This window comes from Gnatocerus cornutus, chromosome 6 (assembly GCF_029298725.1).
Source record: "Gnatocerus cornutus isolate USDA-ARS CGAHR chromosome 6, icGnaCorn1.1, whole genome shotgun sequence".
Classification (NCBI taxonomy): Eukaryota; Metazoa; Arthropoda; class Insecta; order Coleoptera; family Tenebrionidae; genus Gnatocerus; species Gnatocerus cornutus.
Genome location: NC_142238.1, coordinates 18763628 through 18780509, shown reverse-complemented (window position 1 = coordinate 18780509; position 16882 = coordinate 18763628). Strand labels below are relative to the sequence as shown.

General features: G+C 38.4%; 2 protein-coding genes and 1 long non-coding RNA gene across 7 annotated transcripts in view; all 3 read left to right on the top strand.

Moving 5' to 3' along the window:
- LOC148173647 (uncharacterized) overlaps nucleotides 1–3027 on the top strand; it is an 84906-nt gene extending 81879 nt beyond the window's left edge. For 3 of the 4 annotated variants that reach the window (XR_015770265.1, XR_015770267.1, XR_015770264.1), the window contains one exon: nucleotides 2730–3027. This is a non-coding gene — a long non-coding RNA (uncharacterized LOC148173647). Of the gene's footprint in view, nucleotides 1–1516; nucleotides 1754–2729 lie in introns of those variants that run through there. The other variant, XR_015770266.1, reaches the window with a different exon arrangement.
- On the top strand, nucleotides 553–1372 carry LOC148173648 (homeobox protein Hox-B5-like). The gene is made up of 2 exons (XM_088039321.1): nucleotides 553–966; nucleotides 1016–1372. The coding sequence occupies exons 1-2, from the start codon at nucleotides 561–563 to the stop codon at nucleotides 1357–1359; spliced, it is 750 nt and encodes a 249-aa protein (XP_087895447.1). The 5' UTR covers nucleotides 553–560; the 3' UTR covers nucleotides 1360–1372.
- A 3929-nt stretch (nucleotides 3028–6956) lies between the features above and the next one.
- LOC148173646 (uncharacterized) overlaps nucleotides 6957–16882 on the top strand; it is a 31656-nt gene continuing 21730 nt past the window's right edge. Inside the window, exon 1 of one of the 2 annotated variants that reach the window (XM_088038985.1) lies at nucleotides 6957–7808. In XM_088038985.1, coding sequence (XP_087895111.1) covers nucleotides 7178–7808 — 631 coding nt within the window. In that variant the 5' untranslated portion in view covers nucleotides 6957–7177. The remainder of the gene's footprint in view (nucleotides 7809–16882) is intronic. The other variant, XM_088038986.1, reaches the window with a different exon arrangement.

Genomic DNA, 16882 nt, shown 5'->3' with positions numbered 1-16882 from the left:
TTAACAAGAGTATGCGTTAAATTGGAATTGTGACGATTTGATTAGTGAATTTTCTTGTCCGAAACGTTCTAAGCCTACCAGTTCCTGTGTCAACGAGCTGTAAATCAAAGCATCCCAAAGTACCTAGGTAGTGTTGTAAATCGAAACTTGGCTATTCTTCAGAACTCGCTCACGAATTTGTTACAGGACGCAGTAAAATGGATTGTTCGATGTTCTCGGAAGGTCGGCTCTGGCCTATTTTTTACTTCTTAGTACCTGCGGCCGTGCCAACATCCGATTAAACTAATTTTGATTAGACCTAGTGTGATGTCTGATCACAGTCACAGTCCCAATAACTAAGATGAAAAAGCGGTGAACGGTCGGGGGTGGGTGCATTTCACAGGGCAGCTGGCGAAATAAAAGAGCTGCGACAAACCTTAGGGGGTCGCAACCCCTCCCGTCCGACTTTTGGGGGAATACTTGACAATGTTAGCATTTATCTGAACGTGCCTGGACCGTGGCAGGACATGGTTAGTCGTAATTCCATTTTTGCCCAAGTTGGAAGTGAGTGACTGGTGACGATGAACGTGGCCCAATACAGTGATTACTGGAACAATGCGCACCTGTATCAGAACTACAGGAACCAGTTGTTTAACAGTGACGGTGGCGAACAAAATCAGGAGTGGAATAGTTGCGTGAAAGAGGAACCCACGTATGAGAGTTGCAGGTTTTCCATAAATCAAACGTATTCAAATTTCGAGCCGATTGTGAGCCACGACTTCACACAGTTTGACAGCTGTCAGCAGAGCGTTTTTGAGCCGAAAGGACAGGAGGTCGCGGTCAATGGGAATAAATTGGAGGAGAAGGAAGACGACTCGCCGGCTCTTCGCGCTCTCTTGACCCGGCCGCAGACCAAAAAGACCCACAGCTTCGAGGAGGACCTCGGGGAGACACCCGCTAATTTCTACCCGTGGATGAAAACCAATGGTACTTCCTCACTTAATTTAACAACGAGCTTAATTGATTTTTTTTGCAGGTGATACGGCCTCCCCCGGGGGGAAACGCACGCGACAGACCTACACGCGCTTCCAGACTCTGGAATTGGAGAAGGAGTTTCATTTTAATAAATATTTGACCCGCCGCCGCCGCGTGGAGATCGCCCACTCTTTGAGCCTCACCGAGCGCCAGATTAAAATTTGGTTTCAAAATCGCCGTATGAAAGCGAAAAAGGACTCGAAGTTCGCAGAGAGCGGCGTTTCATCGACCCAAAACTACGCGTTGTATCATCCGGAGACTTCAATGACCGACGTCGAGATGAGCGAAGTCGCTCAACCTTTGACCCAAATCAGGAATCTTCCGGGGCCTCCGGTCTCTCCGTGATCCCACGAGTCTTATCGAGCCCAATCAAAATGTACATAGATTAGTCATTAGTTGTAGGTAGTTTTCTTGAATAAAGGAGTTCTTTGTCGGGTCTCCCGAGGGATTCAATATTTTGACAATTTGGACAGATTTGAAGATGACTCAGGGATTTTAAATATTCAGTGATGGTTTTCGAATTACCACGGTCAACACTGAGTCATGCGTGACATTACAATTGCACTTGGTTCATTTTGTTTCATCCCTCAACCCTCGGCTGCAGCTGCCTCAGGTAAGCATGCGCATCCGCGGCATCAAAGATGGCTGATCTAATAAGATAAACGAAGGCGTGCAACGGATTTTCTTTGTTTTTAGTGTTGTTTAAAGCAAGACGATGGCAAAACTGATAGTGAATGTGGTACGTACCGATTTTTACATTGTTTGTAGATAAAATCGCGACATGCGATGCGTGATGCTCATACCGTTTAACCGTAATTACGATTTCCATCGTCTCTTCGATGGGAGACCTTGAGACTAATTGTTACATGTCCACCGAAATAATTTCAACATCTGCTGTCGTAATGAGCGCGGAAAAAAGTCGCGATATTCACCTACCTCAAAGGTCCAGTTTTCGCTGTCAGTCGTTATTGATGATGTTCGTCAGACGAACGATTAAATATGAGGGTAGACATGCCTGTGCGGATATCTGATCACTTACATTTTGTAACCTATTTTTGTGTTGGTGTTTTTGTCCGTGTTTACATTCTTGGGATATCGCTGGATAAATATAGAAAAACTTGACAGGTTGTTATTTACGGCGTTCACTTTTAACCCCAGTGATAGTGTGTTAATACGACAAGTGTGCTAATTGCGAGAATTGCAATGATATCTGATATGGGTATGCGTGGTATGAAGGTATGCACGGATGTGGGTCAGCTTGGAGCAAACAATCGTAGAAAGGAAAACGAGACAAAAATTATTTATCGGTGGACAGAGAATTAGCTAATTCACAATTAGCATGATGGAGTATGAAATTAAGTTTATAAGTGAGTTCTGCCGTTATCAGAAATTAGAAAGCATGACTGGGTACGCGGCAATATCGATTGCTTAATAACACGTATGGCAAAATCTTGCTTGCTTTAATCGAAATCAAATGAGTGAAGTTTGCTATGCTAACTATACACTTTCAAGAACAAAACTTGATTCTCAGAAAAAATATTTGATGCAAAAACAGGCATGGAAGCCCCATTTTGAGCGCCCCCTCTATGATCAAAGTCATAAAATCTTTCTGGTGTACCAAAAGAACTGATTGCTAAAGCGCGTGCTATGTGAATCAAACACGACTTCTTTGTTATGAGCTTTATTGACAAGTTTATTTTTCGTATTTGTTCCAGACCAAAGTGGCCCTCCATGATAAGAAACAGATCTGTGATGGACTGATAATGGCCGATCTTTCACTGGGGGAGAGGTAGCTTAATCATCGTTATTGAACTATCTTAATGGTTTGTATTGTCCACCGTTCGATATATCATGTGTGAGCCGTAATGGAATATTTATCTTCCTCTTGGTTTCCGCCTTATGATTCTGGCTGAAATAAACATGAATAGAAGCATCGCGACGTCTTCACCACAAAAACAACTCAATGAAACCTTCTTTTATATCTTTAAGAAATTTTAATAAAACCTTTGATTTCTTAGCACTTTTCTTTTCTTCGTCGAAGCGACTCAAGCATCCCAAATTGGAAAGTAGTCTGATATTGGAAACAGCGCACTTCCATTAGACCAGATGTGCGGAGCGGCCCGTGAATATGCAGCGTTGGGGTGTGTATTGGTACATAATAGGTTCAGTGACGTGTTCCACTAACCCTGACAGGAGGGTCGCGGGTCGGACAAAGCTCGGGGCGAAGGGAGAAGTTGGGACCAAGCGCTGATGGATTACCCGGCCACGCTGTCAAACGCAAGATGGATCTGCCATTTTCAAACTTACTCTTTCCCAGCAAATAGTGCAGTGGTGAAACAAGGGCGATGGACGGCGAGCAGCCATTAGCAGAAACTAATAATGACAATTAACGAAAAAAGTCCTGCGGCCCTTTCAATCAATGCAAAAATGATTGATTCGTCAAATTTTTTGTAGCTCAAATTTCCGCTTTTTTTGACCAATTTTTAAATAAAATGCAAAGGCAATAAACATTTATTTATTAAAAATTTTTTTTTTTAAATAAAGTTGTATAAAAATGGAAATATGGAAATAGCCTATTCATTTGGGGGAAAATTTTAATTCGAGACCCTTTGGAAGCAATTGAATAACTAATATAAAATGGAGCATGTTTGACTTTCGCATCAAAATGTATTTCATACCAAAAATACATGTTTTATAAAAAATATATAAAATCTTTAAAAAATTTCATTTTTGTTTCACTCACTAAAAAATATTATTTTTGTATCTATTAAAAAAATCCAATACACACCTGCTAAATACACATGTTTATTAAAGCAATTTTGACAATCTAAAATTAAAACTTTTCCAAATAATTAATTTTTTCCTAAATAATTGCAAAAAACAAAAATTAGGATGGTCGTGAATTTTTTCTCGAGTTTTACAGTTTGATTTGACAGTGTTTTACCTCCACGAATTCTGTTAACAATCAGTATTCTTTGTGGAATGAATACAGCCGATTAAATTTCTGACTTTTTTTAGCAATTTTTTGCCACAATTGTGTTATCAAATCAAATTAAATTAATTAATAAAACTGAAACGATTGCAGAATGCAGGTCTTGCTAAGTTGGTGTGAATCGTCAATAATTTTTTAAAGCCACTTTTAAAATGAGTAAGTCAAGTCGATTTTGAGTTAATTTAGCGGAGCAGTGTATTTTAGAATTATCGTGAAAGTAGTTTAAAAGTTAATTTTTGAATGAGAGAAAAAAAAAGAGAAAAAGCAATTCAACAAAATTCGGTGAAGCAACTCTTTAAAAATTTGAGAAAAAAAGTAAATGCGAAAAACTTCGCTCTCTAAAATATTTATTTAAAAGATGTGAAAAGAGATATTTTCGCTTTGACCTTCACCACAGACCGCCCCCTCAAAGAGCTTTGAGTCCTCAGCCACTTGACAACACTTGCGTAAGTATCAGAGGTCGTGAACATCTTTTTGCTCTAAAATGTCCTTCATGGGTGGCCGCCACTGAAAAGTCCCAATCCCAGATGTGGGCAAATTTGACGCAAAAGCAAGCTTTTTTGAAAATGTCGCTCCTTTTAAAGAAACCAAAAGTAAACCACCGTACCGATTTATCAACTCTTCCAACTTCAGACACAACAAGGCCAAAGTTTGCAACTTTTCTGCAAAGTTTCAAGGTAACCCCAAACATTTCCATTGTCCATCCTCAGTTATTCACGGACTTTACCTGACGATAGTGCACTAATTAGCAGACATTCTGCTAAACAAACCGTTTTCAACTTTAATTAGTGCTTAATAAATGAGTAGTGGTTTATCCTGGCATATAAATACCGGATTTACCGACAAACCCATGAATTGCAACGAATATGCCGCTTGAGTTATGCATTTCTCTTGTCATTAGAATAAATTATAAACATTATGAATCACGTAATTGCGTGAATAACAGATGGTGGTGGTTGCAACAGCAAATCTCACCTAACTGAAATTTGTTACCAATTCGCAAATTCATAAAGTTTCTGAAAAATACGTGTTTTATTTTAAGAAACGGATGATTAAGCATGTGAAATTATCAAGGGTTTACGTGATGAAAGAGTTTGTTCTAAATATTTTGATTTATACCAGAGCTCGAAGAGTTTCTCTAATGATTAATTGACTTTATCCAGGAGACCACGATTCGAATTTTCATAAAAATTTCCCCTCATCAGACTGTAATTCGTTTTATATAAAATTGCATTGAAAAAGTCCTTCATTAAGTATCCATTACTTAAATGCGCGCAAAAATGTATGCTTATGACACATGTGAGCCACGGCTGTCATTTCACTAATAAAAGAAGCTTTCATGACCCTAGGATAGAGGCAAATTACGATTTTTTAAGGACATCAGCGACATTCATTAAACGTACAATAGTTCAACAGTTTTGGAATGTTAACAGTTGGAGAGACACTTCTGTTTGTTATGATAATGCAAAGTTCCTAATGATGATTTCAAATTGCCACAATTAGATTTTTTTCTTCGACAGATGGTGTGTTCGATGCTATTCATGTTAGATAGCCGATGGCGAAGCTGCGCTGGACATAATTCATGTTTTAGTTAGCTACTTAATAGCGATAAAAACGTGTAAAATTTACAACAGGAAACTCCGATAGTCATGGCGTAATGAGCGACGTCAATATTATTAATCGATAAATGATTGCTTTCATTCATCTTTTTTATTAAGTTGCATAGTACACTAGGGCGAAAGTAAGCCGACAGGTTTTTTAAAAGACTATTTATATCAATTTGATTTGAATTATGTTCCTAGGTAAATATTGTGTTACAAAATTAAAAATCTTGTTTCAATTGGAGCAACTTGCTCAATTTCACTGAACTGAAAAATTTGGAACCAACACCAATTAATCACAAATGGTACAATCGACTGTTTGATGGCAAAACCGATTTTCCATTTCATCCTTCTAGGACGTTTTTTGCTATTTTTAAAATTTCCATTTTTTCACCCATAATTATATTTATAGCGAGTTATTAAAGATTACAAAACTGTTGTAACACTTATGAATTTTTCATGGCAAAGGAGAGACATTCCAAAGTTTATTTTTGACACAATTCAGTCATAATTTATTTGTATACTCATAATTTTACAGTATTTTGAGGTGGTTGCAATATGTTATATAAAATCATAATTTTACACATAATGCATAAATCAACACGTTGGTTTTCATCAAACCCAATAAAATTTATGTTCTGAGTAAGCGAAGACAGACAAAAAGTAACATTGAAGAATAAAATATTTTTTTTCTATTTATTGCCTTTTGCTCTTCATTTAGACGAAGCAGATGTTTTAAGACAAGGGTGTGTATTTTTTGCCGACATGCCTTTGATAAATAATTAGCTATACTTGGCATCTAATATTCCAAACATGCAGTAGCATTTACTTCATTATTTTAATTAGTAAAAAAATGCGGCTTTTATTTGTACCGTTAAGAATAAATTTCGATAAGTTGATGAGTACAGTGGCTCATTTTAATTAAATCCGTCGCAGATATGCAAAGCTGTGTTATCAGAGCATAATTTATCGTATTTTTTTTAAATTATAATGAAGTGGAACCGGTGGCATTCAGTGGTCATAAAAGTGCATTCGTTTCCTCCACAAAGCTCGCACTTGACCTCTCCGAACACGCTGCATTCTCACCTCCCCAACAAATAAGTCCGAATGATTCATTACGTTCCCGCTACCGGAATACGGGAAACACACACTGCTCAGCTGAGCGTCAAATCTTAAACAATTCACAAATTATCAATTTGAAACTCCTTGTCCCGCCTCTTGCCCCTCCGAAACTCCTCCCCGCGCGTGCGCCAGTGGCGTCCCAACACGCCGTGTGTAGAAGTTCCCCCCCCAATTTGGTCCATCTCTGTTTTTCCCACAGAGTTGATGGGGTTTGTCTCGGTTTTGCTGTTGTCCTCCGCCCCGCGTGCTGTACTAAATCCAATCAACGTGTGGTGTTGGGCAGTCGTGGCGCCGCTACGCAACCGTCTCGACGCGAATGCCCATCACTATCAACCAGACCTCCACGTGATACGGATGGTATTGTCCCGAACGCGATGTCATTCAGTGGTACCTGAGCAAGTGCAGTGTAATAACCCATCAGTGAAGAGACAGTGACGTATGGTCCAGCATGAGTTCGTACCAGTTCGTCAACTCGTTGGCCCAGTGCTATGGGCAACAGCGACCGGCGGATCAGCCCGCCGCCCCCGGTGCCGACTATTACAACCCTAATGCAGCGGCCACTTCGGCCTATCCTCCGGCGTGCTACTCGCCGCCGCAAGTCGCTCCTCAGTACCCGCAGCACCCGTATGCCGCCCCCGCGCCGGGACACGGCCTCCAACCCACCATGGGCGACTACACCCAACTGCAACCCCAACGACACCTCCACCACGCCAGTCCTGGCCCTGCCGCCAGCTGCAAATACGCGGATTCTACCGCCTCCACGGGGGTGGCATCACCGCAGGATCTCAGCACTAACGCGCCCGCGAGATCCACGCCGCCTTTGCCCGCCGCCCAGAGCAGCAACGCGACTGTCACCTCCAAATCGGGGCTAACATCGCCATTGTCAGTTAGCACGTCGCCGCCGGGGAAACCCGCCACCTCCACAGCGTCGCAAAATCTGTCGTCGCCGGCGTCGAGCACCAGCTCCACTTCGAGCAACGAGAAGTCGGGAGCCAACAACAACAATTCCAAGAGCGGACAATCGAGTAGTAATCCGCCGCAGATCTATCCGTGGATGAAGAGGGTGCATCTTGGACAAAGTAAGTGATATGACGTAAATCAAAAGAACGTGGCGTTGAGACGAGGGCTGGGGGCGGGTTGGGCCATAAATCAAGCGGTGCGACCTTTGGGCCTCATACGTAAGCGGCCACTTCCCGACAGACGCCGCTGTGGTTTAAATATTGATATTCATTCGATAAAAAACTAATCTCTTAAGAACCACTTGTGGATATCCGGGGGCAGATAAACCCGAAAAACGGAGATAATCGCAAAAAATATCCAGACATCCTGCTGCCAAATCTCATTTTTTTGCGCACCGAAATCAAAAGTCCAATTGCAAACTCGTTTTCCCCCTTTTTCTGCTCTTAATTTATCCGCGACATTGCCTTCCAATAATTGCCCTCTTCGCTGCTTCACTGATTTAGATGTAAACACATCTTCCAATTACCAATGAAGGTCCGCGAATGAGATAATAACACACTTCAGACTCCCCAGGCACGACTCTCAACGATAAAAAATGTTCAACGCCCCTGCAAAACTTGACACTGTTCCTTCCACCGGTTCGCAAGAACAAGACCAAAAGGGTTTACCACTCACCAATCTATAATTACCAGATAACAATATAATATGTAATAGGCGCTTTTTGTTGCTTTGGAACAAGAAGATGATAAATTATAACGTAAAACATTTTACTTAAGGTACTACATGTGCAATGACAAATGGTGATAGAATGTGGCGTTAATTTGCATTAGATTGGTAGACTTGAAAAATGGTTGTGGTGTGTCAAAATTATTAGCATGGGAAATAATAGTGAAGCCGCTCGGGTCTAGAACCTGTTTAATTGGAAAATTAGATTAAAAGTGTAGTAGCAACAGAAAAAAATTGATTGATTGGGATTAGACCACAAAACTGCTACATCTTTATTGATTTTTAAATTATTGCTCGTTAAAATTATCTATATGATTCGGTTGACTTTAATACCAATTCATCAATTTGATTTTATAAAAAATTGTTCAGTTCCCTGGACAATTAATCGAATGTCTTCGATTTTAAACGCAACGGTCCTCGATGGTCCCCTTCTCAAACTTGCCCCCCAACCCCATAAATCTTCTCTAAAGTAAACTATATCTATTGTATGATAAATTGAAATGGGGTGTAAATTTCATACCGTAATACACACATCATAACTTCTTAAACCGACTTTAGCCCCGCTTTAAATTGTCCTCAACAAAGCGCCACCACATTTACAACCCGCAATGATCCCAAAGAAATTTCGATCAAGCTTATAGGTACTTCATCTTATTGAAATTTTTCCATGCTCCATTGATTATGGTTATCTCAGCTCAATTCGCTGGTTGGTGTCGGTAAACAAATGGGCGGGTAAATTGCCATACGGCAAACTCTTCCATAATTAAGATGTAAGCTCGGATTGTGGATGGATTTTTGAAAAAATGAAGTGTGCATGCGAACCTATAATGATCGTGGAAGCTTTGGGCAGAATTGACGAATTGATCGCATTAATTTTGCATAGCGGGAGGCCGAAAACCGTTTTGGTTGGTTATTACGTCAAGTGTTTGGAGCAAAAATTACTTAACTTAAGACAGAGGGGTGAATCTAATAGTTATAAATCAAGTGGATCAAAAAATGTAGACGGAACTTGTCCTTCGAAGATAACATCGAGAATGTTCAGGAAAAATAATTGGATTTTGCGTACTACTTTCTAGCTTAGGCGATGTTGATAGTTTCGAGAGATTACAGAGCTAAGGCTGTCATATTTAATTTTGTTTTAGAAATGAGGTAATTATTTTAGAATTTCATAATTTAAAATCTAAAATTAAATTTTCCAAGTTATTCTGTTGGACTATCTTCGAAATGATAGAGCCAAAATTAGCCAATTCCAGTCGTTTCAAAGCAGATTGCACGTTTCTAAACTTTCAAGTTTCTCACACATCTAGCGATCGTAGAATGATTTTCGCACACCACGGAATTCCTTATGAAATTTTGCGTAAAATGAGGCCAAACCGATCGCGATTAAATTGAAATTAATGGATTTATTGCCTTTGGAAACTATTGATGTGCTCCAATTCGCCTAAATTTACCACCAATTGAAAGAAAGGGCGTCAAATTTAATTCCACCGAATTTTTAGCCGAAGAACGAAACTGCACAAACTCGGCTGTATAATTCTAATAAAATGCTGATTTTGTTCCGCCAAGCATAAAATTCCGCTCACTCCTCTGAACCTAAATATAAGAACTATGTAACTCACCTCCACTTTATGTAGTTATAAATTACATGCAAACATAACAAGCAACCTTATTAATTCTCAAACCGGCATAAAAAGCACGTTAATTAAAAAAAAACAATTAGTCAGAAACGTCAGAATGAAATCCATGCATCCGGAGCGCTCGCAATATAAAGAAACAATGTTTAAAACTCCTTGCAATGTTTAATAAGAAGTCATCCCCGAAAAATTCCCACATCTATTCTCCACTGAAGGGCTTTTATCTCCTTGATGGTTTTATATCGATGGTGAAGCAACACCGTGACTTCAACAGGTGTATATATTTTGCCAGCGTCTGCACAATCGAATATAAACCCTGTTGGGTAATAATGCGGGCAGGAGCAATGGCTTGTGACCCCAGGGCCATAAATATCCCGAGAGTCTTCGGGATTGCGCCGTTCTCTCGCCGCCAAACATGTGTTTTGTTCCAGATGCAACTTAATGCCCTTCAATTTTCAAATGTGGAACAATTACCACTATTTTAAAACTGTTTCCGCTCTTTTCATGCCAAATCTTTGGGACAATTTCGAGATTTATTGTTTCCCGTGCGACGATTTTTAACTTGGAATTAAAACAGGTGGAGAGAGGCAAGTGCCCTCATCGGCTTATCAGTGGGTGTCATCTATTGTTGGAGGAATTTGAACTTGGACGTTACGATGTTGTCTTGTAGATGCAGGTAATTAGAGGAATTAAACACCAGAAAAAATTACGTTATTATGGTGGTATTATGGCAGCTTTTTGCGTTTATAACAAAAGTTTTGGAAAATAAGTACATGCACTTGGGTCTTCTCCAAAATGTCACCTCATTTTGATTCATTCCGAATCCAAAATTTCACGGAATTTCGTGGATTTTTTCACGTTCTTCTAGTGTTAATCCCGTGAGATTAGACTCTATTTTCGTTAGTTTTAAAGTTTTCACTGGGAATTTTGGCACCACTTTTAAAACGTGTCGGGGCAAATTTTAGCCAGGAAATCGCCGGCAAGGACTAAATTTTTTTCTAGAAATCAGCTGAACAGGTTGCAAATATTTTATCGCCTCAAATTTATGTGCAAATATACCTATTTAGATTTAAAACATGTGAAGTAAAAAAATTGAATTTGAATCTGTTGGCAGCACTGTTAGTTTCTTCCGAGGACCATTTTGATGATTTTAGGGTAAAAAGCTACTAAATAGATAGATGTATTTTAAACGCAAGCTCAGCCTAAAGCTGTGCTTTCGTTGTGACACTAGATGAGTTTTTTAAAACAATCTCAGCCGAAGGCTGAGCTTTTGTCGTCGTGCTAGTTGTAGTTTGACTGAGTATTTGAAATTTGAAGCCGAAGGGTGTGCTTTTGTTTTTACATTAGATACATTTGGCTGAGCTTTCGTCGTCATCTAGACGTAGTGTAAATTAATATTTTAAACGCAAACTTAGTTGAAGTTGAGCTTTCGTCGTCAAACCAGATGTAAGCTCAGCCGATAGCTGGGCTTTGTTACTTTTGATGCGTAAGGCTGAGCTTTCATCGTCATATTAGATATAGTTAGACTGACTCAGCCAAAGTATGTGCTTTCGTTGATGCATTAGACACGTTTCTTTAAAGCAAGCTCAGTCTAACAGTTTAATTTTTAATACAACCGTATTTTCCCCCAAAATTTGACATTCACCCAGAGCCCACTCTGCAATTTATTCAAATTCCAAGGCTTCCTTCGACCATTTTAGCACCGTCACGAACGTGTTTCATAACTCTCGAAACGGAAGATTTTTTTGAAGGTTGCTGACATTAAACAAAGTCAAAAAGATAAGATAACCTATTTTTTCCACTCATCATGATTCTTGCAATTTACGCTGATTTTCACACCACATGAGGAATAGAAAACAAGACTTCTCAAATTAAATTTCGGTCGAACGTCGTGGTCCTTGGTCGGTACACATGCCAAATTTTTATCTGGACAAGATCAAGATTTATCGCTTCCCCTAAATCCGAGCGTGTCACTCTTCCAGTCTCTATAATTTTCGATCATCACTCGTTGGCACTAATTAATTATATTAAAGTGTCATTAATCCCCGAAAGCCACATAACAACTCGAAAATTCATAAATGATTATCCAGTGCTCACCGTTGGGGTTGTAAATGTCGCAAGGGGAGCAACTCCAACAACAGATGGTTGTCATGCCGTGCGTAGTTAAAAATGGAAATTCAAGCGTTATTCTCTTAAAATATTGATAGCAATGTGTGTCTTTAATAAGTAATGATTGCAGTGTCAAAAAAGTGAGACAATTTCCACGAGTTTCCACATAACCGCCTATTATAATATCGTTAAATGTGATATTGATTCCGGTCATAAATACTTAACTGGACGAAATGTCCAGTAGATTTTCAAAGCGTTGCGTAAACGGAGCTTTGCGGAAAAAATATAATAAATTTTCCAAAGTATGCAAACATACTTCAACACTTACATATTTGTTCGGCTTCTCACATGAAAGTCTGCTGTAAATTAGGTGCGGTACATTTACGTTACGGCGATTTATATAAAACAATTTATTGCTGCACAAGTTGACGTAGGTGTGCGGTACACTATGGTCAATTTTAATCTGCATTCTCTACCACTATCGATCGTATCTCGTCGAAGACTGTAATTAAAACGCACTACCACAACAGAAATATTCTTTGTATGAAATTAATCTCCACCTTGTTAAGAAATACTTGCATGGGGTGACCGTAATTTTTCGTTTATCGCTTCTAATTAAAATTATGTTTCATCCATCAATCGGAAACAAATTATTGCACCAATCACATACACTGTTCATTGGCAGCGACTACTGAGACCCACACGCACAGAAACAGGAGGTTAATCCGACAACTCTATCAATCAAACGAATAGCCTCGATAAATACAGGGTGTTAGCTAAAATGGGGCGTCACTTGGTTTTGAAAAGGTTTTCATTTAGTTCGACAAAAGTTGATAAAGTTTATAGGTGATTGATGGATTTGGGATTTTCGGACGATGGAGGCTGGAATTAAATTCAATTAAATTCGGGGGGATTGACAAAAATATTGTTTGGACTGACAGAAAGATTCTTTCGTTAGCGCCAATTTGCATCGTGCGAAATAAAATTTTAGACACCACTGCGTTATTAATCGTAATTAATTCATAAGTGCTAATTTACTTTATTAACGATTTTCAAGATAAAAATTTACGCACGCATGGCTCCATTTAACCACAAAAAATCAGGAAGTTTGGATGAGAGTGAGATCACTAACCAATTTTTTTATTCAGTTTTCCGGTTTTTAGTATCCACAAATTCTTTTTTCTATTTCGCGTTCATAATGAAGATGTTTCGATACGCGTTTGAGCGTATTTCAGTATCGTAATGAACCAATCCCGTGCCAATATTTCCAGGAACTTATATTTTTCTTAGGTTTGCAGCAGACAAACCGTCAACCTTCCGTCAACGTTGACAATTTAGATTTTGGTTTTGAATAACCTTGATAAATCAATCAATACACTATTTTTTCTTGTTGTACTTGGCTTAATAATTCATCTGAGAAAAACTCTTTGGTTGCAAGAGAACCATCATGATCATGATCAACATCTTCGCTCTCTTGGCTCCCTTGGGCTCCGGTAACCTCAAAACGTCACACCTGTCAAACTGATTGAAATTGAATTTGGCTACTTCGAATTTTTTCCCGAACATTTTGCAAATGCCAACTACCCTAAAATTCCCTAGATTTCGAAATCAAGTTTTTTCGTTTAAAATAAGGCGAAACAGAAAAAATAGCGTATGATACTTGTTCATAATACATTTTGCCGCACTTACTACTTTATGACACTCCTCGCTGCGCTCGTCGTGTCCTAAAAACGTGCGTGCGGCAAAATGTTCATTATGAAACGCGTTTCATAATATACTATATTTTTATTATTAGTTGAAATCATCTATAAATAGAATTGAGAACCACTTAACTTGCTAATTGTCGAACGCGGGCTTTAAACTCAGAAACGTGAGCCCAAGAATAAACTTTGTTGAAATATTGGTTGACAAATTGTGCTTTTTAATATTAATGTCCGCTATATTTAGACCTCTCCTTATAAAATTTTTATGTTTATATTGATTAGCATAAAACGTTTTTCTCCAATTTGAAACTGGGGAAAAATTATAATTGGGAGCTAGCCTTCAAGTAAAATGATAAATGGCTCTGATTGCAGCCAAAATCTAGCAAACATCTGAATCGATAAGACTAATGAAATACACCAGACACCCCACGTCTAATCGAATTGTTTTAGAATAGCATATCGCGTGATCTATGCCATTCTAAGAACCGAACACCTGTCCCATATCACTTAGTGGAACGATTACGAACTATTAGTGCAAGCAGTGTAGAATAGAAATTCAATAGACCGGGAAAAAAGTGTTTATAAATATTGTTAATTTGACAATAATCAAGTTTAATCGCGTGACTAAAAGGCAAGGTTAATGACTTATTTTAGGGGTAATAAATCTTTTCCTTAATTGATCCGACCATTCAAATATTCAGAGTAGTAATAATTTTTCCATCTGCTGGGAATCTCCAAGAGAAATCGCCCTTCAAAAATTACCTGGTAGCGCGAGATAATTTGAATATTTGGAGGGATGCGCAAAAAGTGTCTTTTTATTGCGCCGACCTTTGTCGGCACATGTTCGTTCGACTCTTATTAATTATCTCGAGGAATTGTTAAACAACTTGACAAACAAGGATACAATATCGGCCATACATCACCTGTGTATTAAGAACTGGCCGAATTTCCTTTGAATACCATTAATTGACGAGTAGGGAAGAGTCGGGCGGTTTGGAACTCGAAAGTTTCCCCTTTTCCACAGTGCTCTCTTCTCCCGTCTCAAAAATGTCCATCGGGCGATAGACGCAGACCTACCGGGCCGCCAACACAAAATAAATCATCAATCACTCGTGGCTTGGAACAGTTGAAACAAAGCGGTATAAAAGCAGCGGGAAATACGAACTATAAGGTTCTAACGAGACCATACTTAGCAAAAGATGCATTGTATCAAGCTTTTTATTCAATACAAAAACTATTACTAAAGATTTCATAAATAGATGATTTATTATTTGGTGCAGCCGGTTTAGGTATTGTTTGGTTCGATTGAAGACGAAATTAAATAATAACATTAAAATCTGGTGGCAAATATCCTCGCTTCGAATATTTTAAGGATAGGTCTTTGTGATGTCTACCGGGAGTAATTAATCAAATTCAGAGGAAACAAAACAATGCCTTCAGATGTACAAGCCGGAAATTTTTCGCGATTTCAACGCATAAGGATTTCTTAAGTTATTATTCTGTTTTGCGCTAATGACTTGTTAAAAGGTTTTTAATGTCGTGTGATTTTATGCAGGAAGTTAGGCGATGATATGTGCAACGAGGTGCATGTGCAAGAGAAAGTGAAAATTTTGACTGTTGACTCCACCAAATGACAGCATTTTTATTATTAGCATCATTACCAAACAGTTCTAAAATTATTACCGAAGATATCAGCAATCACTTAATAAACAAATAAAATCTTGGCCACAATTGGATCGGAAACGGCGAATGTTTATAAAATTATTCAAAATTGAATAAACAGCTCGTACTTATCTAATTACAAACCCATAAAAGCCATTAATATTTGTCAGCACGATAAGAGCGGTGATGTAAAGCCGAAAAAAAGCCATTATGGTGTTATGTAAATTTCGATCTTCGTCAGAAAATAGTAAATGCACCGACTGGGCATGTTTATATTTTGACCTCAATATTATAATCCTCCGCGAGGTCATCATTCTTGTGACAAGTGAATGACAGACGACTTTATATCAAAAACGTGGGCGTAGCGGAATACAATTGAATCGTCACTTTTGAAATTTACCACGGTCCGGTCCTGTTTTTTTCCTCTCCAGCACGTGTGAGGCGTGGGGTGAATGGCAAATGGCAATTTAAAAAAGAATTCCATTTTTGAGGATGGTATGGGTTAATGCAATGTTTGTATAGTGTTTGGATCGAATAAGAAATGCTCTGATAATTTTTCTATCCATTTATAACTGTCTGTCTATTTCCTCTCTGATGTGTCCTCCCTTTCCCCCAAGCTTCGAAGCGATGATCGCGTCGGAGGGTGAATCGTTAAAAGCTTTGATAATTTTGAATATTTGAAAATCGTAAATCAAAGTGCTCAGGATTTATTTCGCTGTTTAATTAGATCGCGGTAATAGCAATCGACTTATTTCCGACGGCAAAAAGGTTATTTATTGCCGCTAAATCACATGTTGACATACTTAACATGTGCCAAATTGTTTCCTTGCTATTAGCCGTATTAAACATTTTGCCAATTTTTCTACCACCGACAAAAATCAAGGACACGAAATGCCACGAAATTATTTTTTAAACATTGACTACTGTGTTGTCAATAAACCTATTATCTTTATAAGTGTAGGTAATATTCAAATGGAAATTTGCGTGCGTGCTTTAAAATTGATAGTCTCAGTGTCGTACTATTGTTTTTATAATCACTTTTTAATTATCGCAGACTGATTAATCGGAGTAATCCATTTTAATTTTAGTAGACCGTAAAAATAATTATTCTAATAAAAATGCAATTGTGTTTTAATCAATAAAAATTACGCTTGATATTGCTTTCATCTAGGTGCTAAAGTTCTAGGTGATATACGGTGTAATGTATTTACGTTTGTGTTATCGGGGACTTTTGTTAATTTCAACACGCTAATCCTGATATCGATACAACTATCACAAACATAATAAGTCTGTTTGAAATCAGAATAAAATTTTAAATCGTTTGACTCCGATTCTTAAATTATTCTTATATTAGAAATT